The sequence below is a fragment of the Entelurus aequoreus genome, linkage group LG09 (genome assembly GCF_033978785.1).
Source record: "Entelurus aequoreus isolate RoL-2023_Sb linkage group LG09, RoL_Eaeq_v1.1, whole genome shotgun sequence".
Classification (NCBI taxonomy): domain Eukaryota; kingdom Metazoa; phylum Chordata; class Actinopteri; order Syngnathiformes; family Syngnathidae; genus Entelurus; species Entelurus aequoreus.
This window is the reverse complement of record NC_084739.1, coordinates 44,864,656-44,878,103: the sequence shown is the minus strand read 5'-3', so window position 1 is coordinate 44,878,103 and position 13,448 is coordinate 44,864,656. Positions and strand designations below refer to the sequence as shown.

Below are 13,448 nucleotides of genomic sequence, written 5' to 3'. Positions count from 1 at the left end.
GAACAGTTGCCGGAAGTTACACGTGCGCTGCTATGGAAACAGAAATCATTGCGCGGAATAAATCAGTCCCGGAAATTAGTAAAATGATCAGAATACGGTAAATAATGAACATATTACATATTGTTATGAACGTGTCTGTTACTACATTCTATATAGACTTGCAGTGTGTATATAAAACATTGCCGGAGGGTTTTGAAGTTGTTTTAGAGGGCTTTGAATGCTACAACAGGGACTCCCATTAGCCGCATCTTTCAAGCGTTTTTGATCATCTTTAAAATTGTACAAAAAAAAAGAAGACGCGTGTGTTCTTGTCTCTCATAATGATTGTGAATGATAGGTGAAATTCCCCACAAAAAAGCAGTTCCCCTTTTAAATTTGACAGTGTGGTTGTACAATTTAATTTGCTAAATTGGGTCCAACATTCACAAAGAAGGTGTTAAATAAATCAGTTATTCTCTTAGGGTGATTTATATGTTCCTTTTTTTCCACGTCTTTTTTAATGATACAATTTAAAACTTTTTACTGACCTTGAATGGATTTTTGTGTTCTAATGGGTTACAGAAATATGTTCTTTTGCTGTACTTTTTATTTTTATTCATTTATTTTTATACGTTTTATACTTTTTTTAATCCAATATAATAATCCTGCCCGAGGTTCAGCGTAAGGGCTATTACTACTGTAGTATTGATTATTATAGTTCATTTAGTAATTTTTCTGATGCTTGAACATGCCTAATTTACGACAAAAATACGTAGAATGTGCTTAAAAATAAAATATATTTGACCCCCCCCCAAAGTTTTTGATAGAGAGAAGCTGCTAACTGACTGTATACAGCAGCTTAATGTACAATTCAGACGGCATATGGAAACTGCGTCATACTTTTGGCAAGAAAAATTATTCAAAATGTAATCCTATTATAAGTGGAGCGTATGAAAACCGAGGTACCACAGTCCCTATCAAAAAAAAATAAAATTACCAGAATACGAATGGGTACTACCATTTCACGCATACATTTACAGTATGAATGCTAAGAAATGCTGTCACAGAGCTGAAACACAAATACATGAATAACACTCTTCCATACACCATAGCAATCCCAAGATCCCATCATGCAGTCTTTGGCATGATGTGATAGACCGGTTATATGTTGAAGTAGTGACTTTATTGGGAGATTATATTTCCAGAATGCAGCATAATCCACATGGTTGCATTTGAATTTGCTAAGAAATACCACTATAATCATTTGGCATTTCTTGTTTAAGAACAGAATAGCATTTGTGTGAATGCTTGAATTTCACAATTTTGTAACCTTAAGCGTTAATATATACAGAATACCATTCCAAAAGCCCAGGAAGAACAAAATTAATAGCGCACAACACTCATCTTTAGTGTCTTGATGGAGTGCTCTGTTCAAATTTAATGTCTCAGGGGAGAGCTTCCACTATGAAGGAGCTTCTACTTCATATTTTATATTGAGTTGAGATCAAGGGACAAGTACTCAGAGGGGCTGATGAAATGCAGATGAAGTTCCTCACAATGTATTCACGTTGCCTTGCCATGAGTCAATATTCCAATTTTGATAAAGACAACTGAACTTGTATTTCCGTGGTGTGTCCCTAGTACTGTACTGTAGTACTCTGTAGCTTTTTAAAAATGTGTATTCTGACTTGACTTTGACCAGTGAAAGACATCACCGGTCCATATGTATTAACCCTCCTTTTTACAAGAACAAAGGAAACTCATATTTTATGTGGCATTTATTGCTGATTGGTGTATTGAAGCAAGTGGAGTGGATTTATTTACTGCACCAGCAGGGGTGCTGTTGGTTTAACCTCTACTAGTTTATACTCCTCCAGTGTCAAGTGATGTACACCTCCCCAAGGTGTAACTTAAGGTAGCTAAAGTCAGGGCTAAGATTGGTTGACTTTTAGTTCTGTACATTAAGTCCTGTGTGTATATGACTTGCTTCAGGATGTAGCAATTGCCTTCTCCAAAAATGGATACATTTTCATTAATTGTGACGGATCGATTAACTAACACCCTTCATCTCTCTTCAGTTGTTCACTTGCGGTCAGGAAACTAGCAGGCTAAATAGTTAATGAGTGTCATGGTTGCTCTCCGAATTTACTCAAAAAACACTGCCCCTCGCTTTTTGACTTAGAATTAGGGATGGGTACTGAATTCTGTACTTTTATAGGTACCGACCAAAGTCCGTCGGTACTACTAGGTACCAAACTTAAAATCATACGGTTCCATATTTTGTTTTGTTCTTATTTTCTAGAATGTGACGTCACATCCGGTTGCAAAGTCGGCACCTCTGTGACTCGAGGTGATGTTACAATGTTCAACTTGAACACACACAAAAGTACCGAAAATTGGTACCGCTGCTATCCCAGGTACCGGGAATTAGTACCCTAGGAATTCAGTTGTGAAAGGTATCTATCCCTTCTTAGAATATAACACTACAAATCTTTAAACCTGGAAGATGTCGGACTGAACAAGTGGTGACTAGACAGAAGCAAAAACCAAGCCTAATTTGTTATAGTCATAAGAGGAAAGACATTTTAATTTTAATTTGACATTTTTAACGTTTAATTTTTGTGTTTCCTATTTTTCCTACAGTTTGCTGTTCACAAAAGTTAAGCTTGAAGAGGTCCTCTATGGCCCAGCTGTGGCCTTACAAACCTGTGAAGAAATGTTGCAATGCTGGCAAAGCCGCTATGATGTCAGTCCCTCAAAGTGAGTGTGCATACGGTATACTGTATTTCTTGTATGGACACTTTAGGTGTGTTTGTGTGTGTGTGTGTGGGTTTGTTTCGTTGTTATGCTGGATGCAATTTTAGAGGGAAGCTATTGCTATCGATCGCCCACAGTGTTTATGTCATACTTGCCAACCCTTCCGGTTTTACCGGGAGACTCCCGGTATTCAGCGCCTCTCCCGATAACCTCCCGGCAGAAATTTTCTCCCGACAAACTCCCGGTATTCAGCCGGAGCTGGAGGCCACGCCCCCTCCAGCTCAATGCGGACCTGAGTAGGGGCAGCCTGTTCTCACGTCCGCTTTCCCACAGCTTGCCTGCCCAATTACGTCATAACATCTACGGCTTTTGGAGAGTAGAGTGCACAACTGCGCACACAACAAGGAGACGAAGCAGAAGAACGAGGAAGTTACAGACATGGCGACGCCGTCGACGAGCAAGATGAAGAAATACGCTTGCAAGTTCCAAAACTAATGGAAACAAGAATTTCAGTTCATCCAGGACAGTTCGAAGGGGAAGGGGTATGTTGCCTGTACATTTTGTAGAACAGACTTCTCCATTGAACACTGTGGCCATAATGATATACTCATTCATGAACGGAGAGCGAAGCACATGGCGGAGGCAGCGCAGCACCGTTCACAGCCCAGTATTATGGGCCACCTAGCAAAATGTATTATATATATAATAAAATAAATAAATAAATAAATAAATATATATATATATATATATATATATATATATATATATATATATATATATATATATATATAGCTAGAATTCACTGAAAGTCAAGTATTTTATACATTATATATATATACCTGTATATGAAATACTTGAGTTGGTGAATTCTAGCTGTAAATATACTCCCCTCTTAACCACGCCCCCACCCCCCACCCCCCACCTCCCGGTATCGGAGGTCTCAAGGTTGGCAAGTATGGTTTATGTAGGTGAATATTCATGCAATAAAGCATGTCAAGTTACAATAAAAGTGTAGGTATGAACAAAGTGCGACCCACAGCTAGTTTTTTATTGGCCTGCGGTACATTGTACAGACAAAACAAACGTAAAAAGAAAAAATGGGCCTTGAAAACAAATATGCCTGACCACCCGTGTGTCCTACTGTACAATAAGGCTGCTGAATCGCAAGGTTGCTGAATCGCAATTTTTATTCATATTTTTTCTCAATCGATTCAAAATTTCCAAAATGGATTTTTAAAAGACGTTTTTTTAAGCCATTTCCGCGTTTACATGCTGCGTGTATACATCATACGTCAGTGGCCAAGAAAAGCTTTGTAGCCTGTAATCTGTTTAAATAGTTTTATTATAATTTATATGCCAAATATTACATTACGAGAATTACTTTCAATCAAGAATCGTGTTGAATCGATTCTGAATCGAAGCATTACCCCGAGAAATGGAATCGCATTGAATCGTGAGTTGTAGTAAGTCACATCTCAACTGTACATGTTTTTTGTTGATTTACAGCACGCGTATCCTGTTGTAATGAACATGTGTACACATTTTTTCCAAGATCTGATACTTTATCGAGTTTGCTTAAGCTTTTAAAAATGTTTTGGATGGTACAATAACTATTATTAGTAAAGAATCAATATGACACAAAGCTACTATAAGTTATGAATGTTTTGTTCAGATAGTATAGCATATATGATTGACCTACATTGTAATGTTTTTTTAATCTATAAAATTATTGTACAAAATGTATTAAAATGGCCCCAGCATTTTTCAGTTTTTTTTCTATATGACCCCATGGAATAAGTTTGGTGATCTAGTCGTTCTACAGCAGTGGCGTGCAGTCACTAGAGGCAGGGGAGGCGGGGCCTCACCTGCCGTCATGGAAAGAAAGAAAAAGTTTAAAAAAAAAAAATTAATTAAATTGTTATATGTATCCAGTGATTATACGAAAGTTATTTTCCATTTAACTTCACCAGTTTTAGATTATTTTTATTTTTATATTCACATTTGCCGTTCAAATACTGAGAAGAGACGGTGTGGTGATCAACAGCCAGTTGAGGCACGTCACTGATTTGTGCCTCAACATGGATTGTGCACAATGACTCGGCTAACTGCTGAGCTGCTGTGCAGTGAGACTGTATTGCTATATGAATTATATTATACATTTCCATAGTTTAGTTAGCTGAGGTATATAATGTACAGTGTATTTTGTCAACAACTGTATGTGTGTAACATATTTTTTCAGCTGAGCATTCATAAAACTGCTGCCAAAGACGTACTGTCTGAGGCTCGCAGTAATCCGGCCTCCTGGTGGTAGAGGGCGGTAGTGATCCCAGAGATCATTCCTTGCCGCAGAAGGAAAAAAAAAGAAAAGAAAAAAAAAAGTTAGCAATAATAAGTGCAGCGTTTTTTAATTTCCTCTCGCCTGAACTTTTATTAAAAACATGGAGGATTACATATGTAAAATAAAACAGTTTTCTAAACTGGACTTTCAATCGAAGCAGGAGGTAATAATTAGAGGTAGACCAACGCCGGAGCTAAAAGGTTTGCTTTTGACTTTGGGACAGAAGACTTGTTCTTTTCAAACGGCGTGGTACACACGCAAAGGCTGGATGTCCAGCAAGAAAGGTAAGACCATAATAATGTTTTTTTTATTAAATGTGCTTTTTTGTGTGCTAGTTTGTATGTGTAAAGAATGCTGGTATGAGCTTTTAAACATAACCCGTTAACTGCTGCCAATCACATGGTGAATAAGATACTATTTAGGGTTCATATGTTTGTAAATCTGACTGTGATGATGCAGTGCCTCACCAGACATTAACCTCCCCGCACGCCACTGTTCTACAGTATGTGTTTCAAACTGTTAATGCACATTTTTATGACAACAAACAACTCTTGTGCTTTGGTTTACTACACAAATAATTTCCATTTAAATAGTGTAATCAACAATTTCAGATTGTGAGTTGACATTGTTATTGGAATCTGATTCGAAATACAGTATCTTTGGAACATATTGGTTACATACAGTATCAGTTTTTATTTCTGTCTGTGTGTGTTCCAGTGAGACAGATGACACCAGCAGTGTTCCAGTGGTTGAGAGGCACGGGGCTAGCCATGGATTCAGTAAAACATCCATCCACCTCACTCTGCCCGACTTCCAAGACACTTCCACTGGTCTGATTTCTTTGCTGCATGGTTTAATTATTTCTAGGTTTCTATTTGTTGGAATGTCCGCTTTCCATATACAGTATCAGTATGTTAAACCCTCTACTGTATGTTAGTTTTCAATCTGTTAGTACAGTTCAATGTCAAAGTAGGAACATTCTTTATTTTGAAGGGTATCCAATGCTAGTTTGACTGAAGGAGCCTAGGTAAAAAAAAAATACAGTATGATGCTAGTGTTGATAATGCTTTTTCTTTTGTAGTCACAACATTTAATTGACTGCTGCAAATATGTTTTAATATGCACTGAAAAATGCCACACTTGGAGGCTTATTTAACTGTTAAGATCCGCACACTTATCATCATTATTATTTTAAATATCTCTTTTTACTTCACTTTCCACGATCAGGGTCCATGAGTCCAACGGTTGCAGCATCTCGCCTGGATGCAGCCCTCTCAGAAGTGTCAGACATTAGCTTAATGCATCGCCAAGGACCTACGTACATCTGGACTACCCTTGAACGCATCTGGCTGCAAGCTGGTATGAGAGCAACACATATTTTATTTTTAAATGCTTGTTTGGATGTCTCTGAAAAATTTACACAATTAAAATAAATGTTATGTACATTGCTCAGAGCACTATGACATATTGGACAAGACTGCATAGTTTCTGGGAATATTAAGTCTAGTTGTGCATCATTTTTTGTTAGTGATCCGTCCCAAGACGTCTGACAAGAACCGAATCCATTTTTCCCATAAGAAATCATATAAATCCAATTATATTTGTTCCAGACACCCAAAAATATTAACACTGACACATTTTTTAGAGAGTAATGATAGTTATACATGCAGAAAACAATGCAAAATACATATATATTTGACAAATAAAATTGATAAATTAACTTTTAACATCACTTTTACCTTTACTGAAGAAAACAGAGAGGGTGGGTTGTACCTATAATGCTTATTTTGCACATTGTTCTACAGTGCATCCGGAAAGTATTCGCAGCATGTCGCCTTTTACACATTTTGTTATGTTACAGCCTTATTCTAAAGTGGAATACATTGATTTTTGTACTCAAAATAAATGTTACAGACAATGCCCCATAATGACAATGTGATTTATTTATTTTTTCATTTGCAAATGTATTAAAACATAAAAAATTCACATGTACATAAGTAGTCACAGCCTTTGCCTAATACTTTGTTGATGCACCTTTCGCAGCAACTACAGCCTCAATTCCTTTTGAATACGATGCCACACTCTTGGCACACCTATATTTGGGCAGTTTGGTCCATTCCTTTTTGCAGCACCTCTCAAGCTCCATCAGGTTGGATGGGAAGCATTGTTTTTTTTTTTAATCTAGGATGTCTCTGTGCATTGCTGCATTCATCTTTCCCTCTATCCTGACTAGTGTCCCAGTTCATGTTGCTGAAAAACACCTCCACACCATGATGCTGCCACCACCATGCTTCACTGTAGGGATGGTATTGGCATGGTGATGAGCCGTGACAGGTTTCATCCAAACATGATGCCTGGCATTCACGCCAAAGAGGTCAATATTTGTCTCATCAGGCCAGATAATTTTTTTTATCATGGTCTGAGAGTCTTTCAGGTGCAGTTTGACAAATTTTTACGAAGGAATATCTTCCGTTTGGCCACTCTACCATACAGGCCTTATTGGTGGATTGATGCAGAGATGGTTGTCCTTCTGGAAGTTCCTCCTCTCTCCACAGAGGAATGCTGTAGATCTTTGCGTTTGTGTTCGGGGAGCCTGTAGGGCCGGGACCGCACCGTAACCCCGGGGCTGGTCTCAATATGACGTTGGATGAGGTTCGTGCGGCCGGGCCGATGGGAGAACCCATCAGAAAAGCGCTGCTGCAGTTTGGCAACATCCGCTTTAATCCCCAATAATCCGTATAGTTCCTTCATCGTGCGTGGCATAAAGGACGTACCCTGGTCAGTCAGAATCTCTTTCGGGATTCCAACTCGGGAGATGACCTGAAACAGCGCCTGCGTGACACTCTTTGCAGAGATGGAGCGCAATGGCACTGCTTCAAGATAGCGCGTTGCGTAATCCACCAAGACTAGCTCAAAACGATATCCCCGTGTGCTCGGGTGGAATGGTCCGATGAGGTCCATACCAATTCTTTCGAAAGGGGACCTCCATGAGCGGCAATGGGCGCAAGGGCGCTTTGGGGGTGGCCGCCGGGTTCACCTGCTGGCAGTACGGGCAGGCAGCACACCAGCGGCGCACGACTGCCCGGATGCCCAGCCAATAGAATTGGACCATGACCCTAATGAGTGTTTTATCATACTCTTATGTGGCCAGCCATGGGATTGAAGTCCGCCGCCTGGAAAACCATTTCCCGGCGGCGTTTCGGCACCAACAACTGGGTGATTTCCTCTTCTGTTTGAGTGTCACGGCTCACCCGGTATAATATATCTGTAATAATTGAAAAATAAGGGAATACCCGCGCTGTTCCCGGGCGCACCAGCTGACCGTCGATGTAAGCCACCTGGTCCCAGGCCGAGCGCAGGGTTTCATCTCAGGACTGCTCGAGGGGGAAGTCCTCTGTAGGGTGCCAATGGGGGTACGGGGGGGGGGGGGGGGCTTCCCACGAAGCCCCCACCGGTTCCCCCTCGTCAGTATCGGATGAACCCGCGTCGCCACTGAGAATGGCGCAGACATTCCCCTTTCCTACGGTCCGTGAACGCACCCATGCACATTGTGTCACTAAACGGTTAAACCTCGGCCAATTTGTACCTAAAACTACGGGGTGCGTAAGGCGCGCACTTACAGCAACCTTGACACTATGCTTTTGCCCATTATACCAAATTTCCACTGGCACAATAGGGTATTCGTGCACATCACCATGAATACATTTAATTCTCACCCGTGTTGCCTGCCTCAAAGCCCCGGGTCGAACCAGGTTTTGGTGGATCATGGACTGCCTACAGCCCGAATCCACCATTGCCCGGTATGTACTCCCTTGTGCCCTTACCGGGACGCAATACGCCTCTCCCGGATCGGGGGAGGGCGCTGGAGGGCCGACAACCCGCATCACCTGTCCCACCTCCATCAGCGGGCACTCCCACCGTACGTGACCGGGTTGCCCGCACCTTGGGGGATGGTACAGGGCGCTCGGTCCTCCTCGGGGCCGCCTGCTCCTGCCGCGCTACCCGGTGCACGGCCAGGTGGTCCTCGGCCAGCGTCACCGCCGCTGTCAGGTCGTGTGGGCGGTGATACTGGACCCACGCTGATGTCCGCTCTGGAATGGCCTCCAGGAATTGTTCGAGGAGGATGAATTCCAGCATGGGGCTGTCGGCCCTTGTCGGGTTTAGCCACCGGGTTGCCGCGTCTCTAAGTTGCTGGCCCAGCGCGAACGGGCGGTCCTCCGGCCCCAGCCTCAGTGCCCGAAAGCGGCGTCGGTGGTCTTCCGCCGTGCTGCCGACCTGGTCCAGGATGGCCCGCCTCAGGTCCGGGAACTGCACCCGGGAGCCCGCTGGTAGGCTCAGCGCTGCCCGCTGTGCCTCTCCCGCAAGCAGTGGTAGCAGACGCACCCCCCACTCCTTTTCAGGCCACCCGCATGACGCCGCCGTGGCCTCGAAAACGTCCAGGAAGGCCTGTGGGTCTACGGCCTCCGCCATGCGCTGCATGGAGGCCGCAAGGCCTGTTGGCGGTGCCGCTCCCAACCTGCTGGCCATCGCCTGGAGGATCTGCCCTTGCTGGGCCATTTGTTTGCGGACCACCTCTATCTGCTGGTGGTTTGCCGCCGCCACGTCCGCCAGGACCTGCCCCAGCGCTGTCAGGGGGTTGTGCTCCGACATTTCCTTTTCCTTTTCTTACCGCCGCCGGCCAATTGGGCGCAAAAATGTAACATGGTTCGTGCGTCGGGGTTCGTCGGTAGGCTGGAAGGATAAGTGATCGAGTGCTTTCACAAGTCCAAAACAGGTGGTAAACAGTCTCTGGATGCATGTTACATAAGGTGCAGGTAATATCAATATCCTTCTAGTATCTAACCATCACAGTCTTTACAGGGTAATAACAATGAATGATCTTGAAAGAAATCTCTTTGACTTTGTTCGTAAGTAAATACCTGTTAGGAAGAGACCAAGTTTTGACCCAGCTGATGTCAAATTATTCTAGAACGCAATTACATGGGAGACAGACAAACAATCATTTTGGAATAAGCTGTGGATTTTTTTTGAATTTTTTGATCAAAACAATGTTTCACTTCCTGTCAATGAGAAAGGACGCAAAGAAAAAGGCTCCGCTTCTGCTACTGGAGTTTTTGTTAAGTCTGAAGATTTTGACCACTGATTTGCGATCACAGCCAAAGAAGAGTCACCTGGCATCTTCTACCTGATTTTGGTCAGTTGAGAGGCACTGATACGCTGAAATAAGGCGAGTTGGAAGAGCCGTTAGCCTCAAGCCAACGGCGCCTTACCGCAACTCAAAGCACTTGCCTAGCAACCAAAGGCTATGGCGAGTTTATAGCTGTTTTAAAGTGCTTCCGACGACGCAGAGTGATATAAGTTGACAGGCTGACATCTCAAATTGATCTCTGAACGGCGCAAGGTACGAAATTGTTGAAACAAACAAGTTAAAAGTGCCGCAAGTCGCTAAAGAAGCAACTGCCGTTTAAGACACAAGAGGCACTGATGTCAGCGACCTGCCGCGATGCCAAAAGCTAAAGGAAAAACTGAAATCCCGAAACGTTCGATGTCAGCTGACACAGGACACAAGGGGGAACAAGATTTGAGGTTGGACACAGGACATGATGGGAATCAAGAAGGGATACTACAAAAACTATTCCATGAATTTAAAGAAGAAATGAAAGAAGAATTGAAAGAAATTATGAATGGATGGAAAGAAGAAATTAAAGAAATTAAAGAAGATCTGAGAAAAGCAACAACAGAACACAAACAAGATATGAAAAGTCTGCAGGAAAATATAGAAAGTCTGCAAACTCAGAATAACAACGTAAAAAAGGACGCCTATGAAACGTACCAACAAATGAAGACCCTTCAAGAAGACAACAACATGCTGTGGAATATCATAGATGAAATGGATCAGGATAAACGAATGAATGATATCATCTTGACAGGGCACCGAATTAAACCAAGATCCTATGTGAAAGCTGTGAATAATGGAGGTGAACCAGATGAAATGGATATTGTCTCAGCAGAACAGCAAGTGGTCAACTTTCTGCAATCAAAGGAAATTGAAATCGACATTAATACCATCGAAACATGCATCCCACTGAACGGAAGAAACAACAACGCCACTCCAGTCGTCCTCGTGAAACTCGTAAACAGAAAATCGAAAATGGCATTGCTGAGACAGGGAAAGAAGCTGAAGGGAACAAATGTGTACATGAATGAGCATCTCACAAAACGTAATGCTGGAATCGCCAAGAAAGCACCCAACTTGAGAAAGCATGGAAAAATCCAGGGAACTTGGAGCGCCAACTGTAAAATCTACATCAAGCTGAATGGAAGTCCAGAAGCAAGACTACTTGTTGTCTATGACATCAAGGACCTAGACACATTTTAAAGTTTACACAGCTTCCAAAACAACGATGATAATGGACTCTGACAGAAAATAAACACCTAAATTCAACATCAACACTACTATGTTCCAAGGGACGACTAAACAAGAAGACCTAGATTCAGGAGTGCATCCACCTACACTTATAGAGATTATTGAAACAACATCAAAGATTGTTTAACAAGAAAATATGGAACTAAAAAACTTATGCAACAAGGATCACAAAAACCAGGATTTGGAAAGTGATATAGATCCAGATACAAATTTTTTCTCCCACATCAGTAATAATTGTTTTCATTATACAAACTAACAATATAATAGCAACATTAAACGTGATAACAAATTGTCAATTATTAATTTTAATAGCAGAAGCTTGTATGCAAATTACAACAACATTAAGAACTTTTTGGAACACATCAACGAACCCTTCAAAGTGATCGCTGTCACAGAAACATTGATTGATGATAAAAAAGGAATAGATTTTGATCTGGAAGGATATGAACTAAACTACATCAACAGAACCAACAAAAATGGAGGAGGAGTACCTGTGTACATGATGAAGAACCTGAACTACAAAGTGGTAAAAAACATGTCATTTGCTATAAATAATATCTTAGATTGTATAACCATTGAAATATGTCCGGAAAAAAGCAAAAACATTTTCATCAGTTGTATATATAGATCACCTAAGTCAAGTATAGAAACATTTGAAGAATGGATCAAGGCAAATTACATGGACAATGGTAAAAAAATAATTTTCTTATATGGTGACTCATTGAACCCTAACAAGCAAAAGTCTATTGATGACTTCATTGATACAATGTACAGCAGGGGTCCCCAAACTACGGCCCGTGGGCCACATCCGGCCCGCCAGCGTCCAAAATCAGGCCCGCGGGAAGTCCCAAGTATTAAAAAAAAAAAAAAAAAAATGTCTGTCTTTTCTTATCCACTTTGTACCGCTTGCTACTCACAGTGTCTCCTAGCCGGTCAGGCAAATCATAATGTCTAAAAATACATTTTCTCATCGATAACGTGACATCATTGCGCGCGGAAAGTGCGCTATATATATATATATATATATATATATATATATATATATATATATATATATATATATATATATATATATATATATATATGTATATATATATATATATATATATATATATATATATATATATATATATATATATATATATATATATTTATATATATATTTATATATATATATATATATTTATATATATATATTTATATATATATATATATATATATATTTATATATATATATATATTTATATATATATATATATATATATATATATATTTATATATATATATTTATATATATATATATATATATATATATATATTTATATATATATATATATATATATATTTATATTTATATATATATATATATATATATATATATATATATATATATATATATATATATATATATATATATATATATATATTTATATATAATATATATATATATATATATATATATATATATATATATATATATATATATATATATATATATATATATATATATACATACATACATACATACAGCCCGGCCCCCGGCCAAATTGTTTTAACCCAATGCGGCCCCCGAGTCAAAAAGTTTGGGGACCCCTGATGTACAGCAACAGTTTATATCCTAAAATCACAAAGCCAAGCAGAATCACAGGACACTGTGCCACGCTTATTGATAATATTTTTACCAATGATTTTGATAATAACACTACAAGTGGTCTACTTATAACCGACGTTAGTGATCATCTGCCAGTTTTCACAATATATGATGGAAACTTCAAGAAGAAAATGGAAGACAAAGGGACATTTCGAAGACTTTGCACAGAGAAAAGGATGATGGCTTTCAAAAATTGAGCTAGAAAAGCAAAATTGGGACAATGTGTACAATGAAAAAGAGGTTGATGAAGCATATGAACATTTCTTAAACAACTTCATAATACTTTATGACAAACA

The 13,448-nt window shown here is 40.0% G+C and overlaps 1 protein-coding gene across 3 annotated transcripts in view; it reads left to right on the top strand.

The window, feature by feature from the left end:
* Positions 1 to 13,448, top strand: part of ttc7a (tetratricopeptide repeat domain 7A) — a 131,534-nt gene that overhangs the window by 65,660 nt on the left and 52,426 nt on the right. For all 3 annotated transcript variants that reach the window (XM_062058813.1, XM_062058814.1, XM_062058812.1), the window contains exons 17-19: positions 2,623 to 2,739; positions 5,792 to 5,904; positions 6,302 to 6,433. In XM_062058813.1, coding sequence (XP_061914797.1) covers positions 2,623 to 2,739; positions 5,792 to 5,904; positions 6,302 to 6,433 — 362 coding nt within the window. The remainder of the gene's footprint in view (positions 1 to 2,622; positions 2,740 to 5,791; positions 5,905 to 6,301; positions 6,434 to 13,448) is intronic.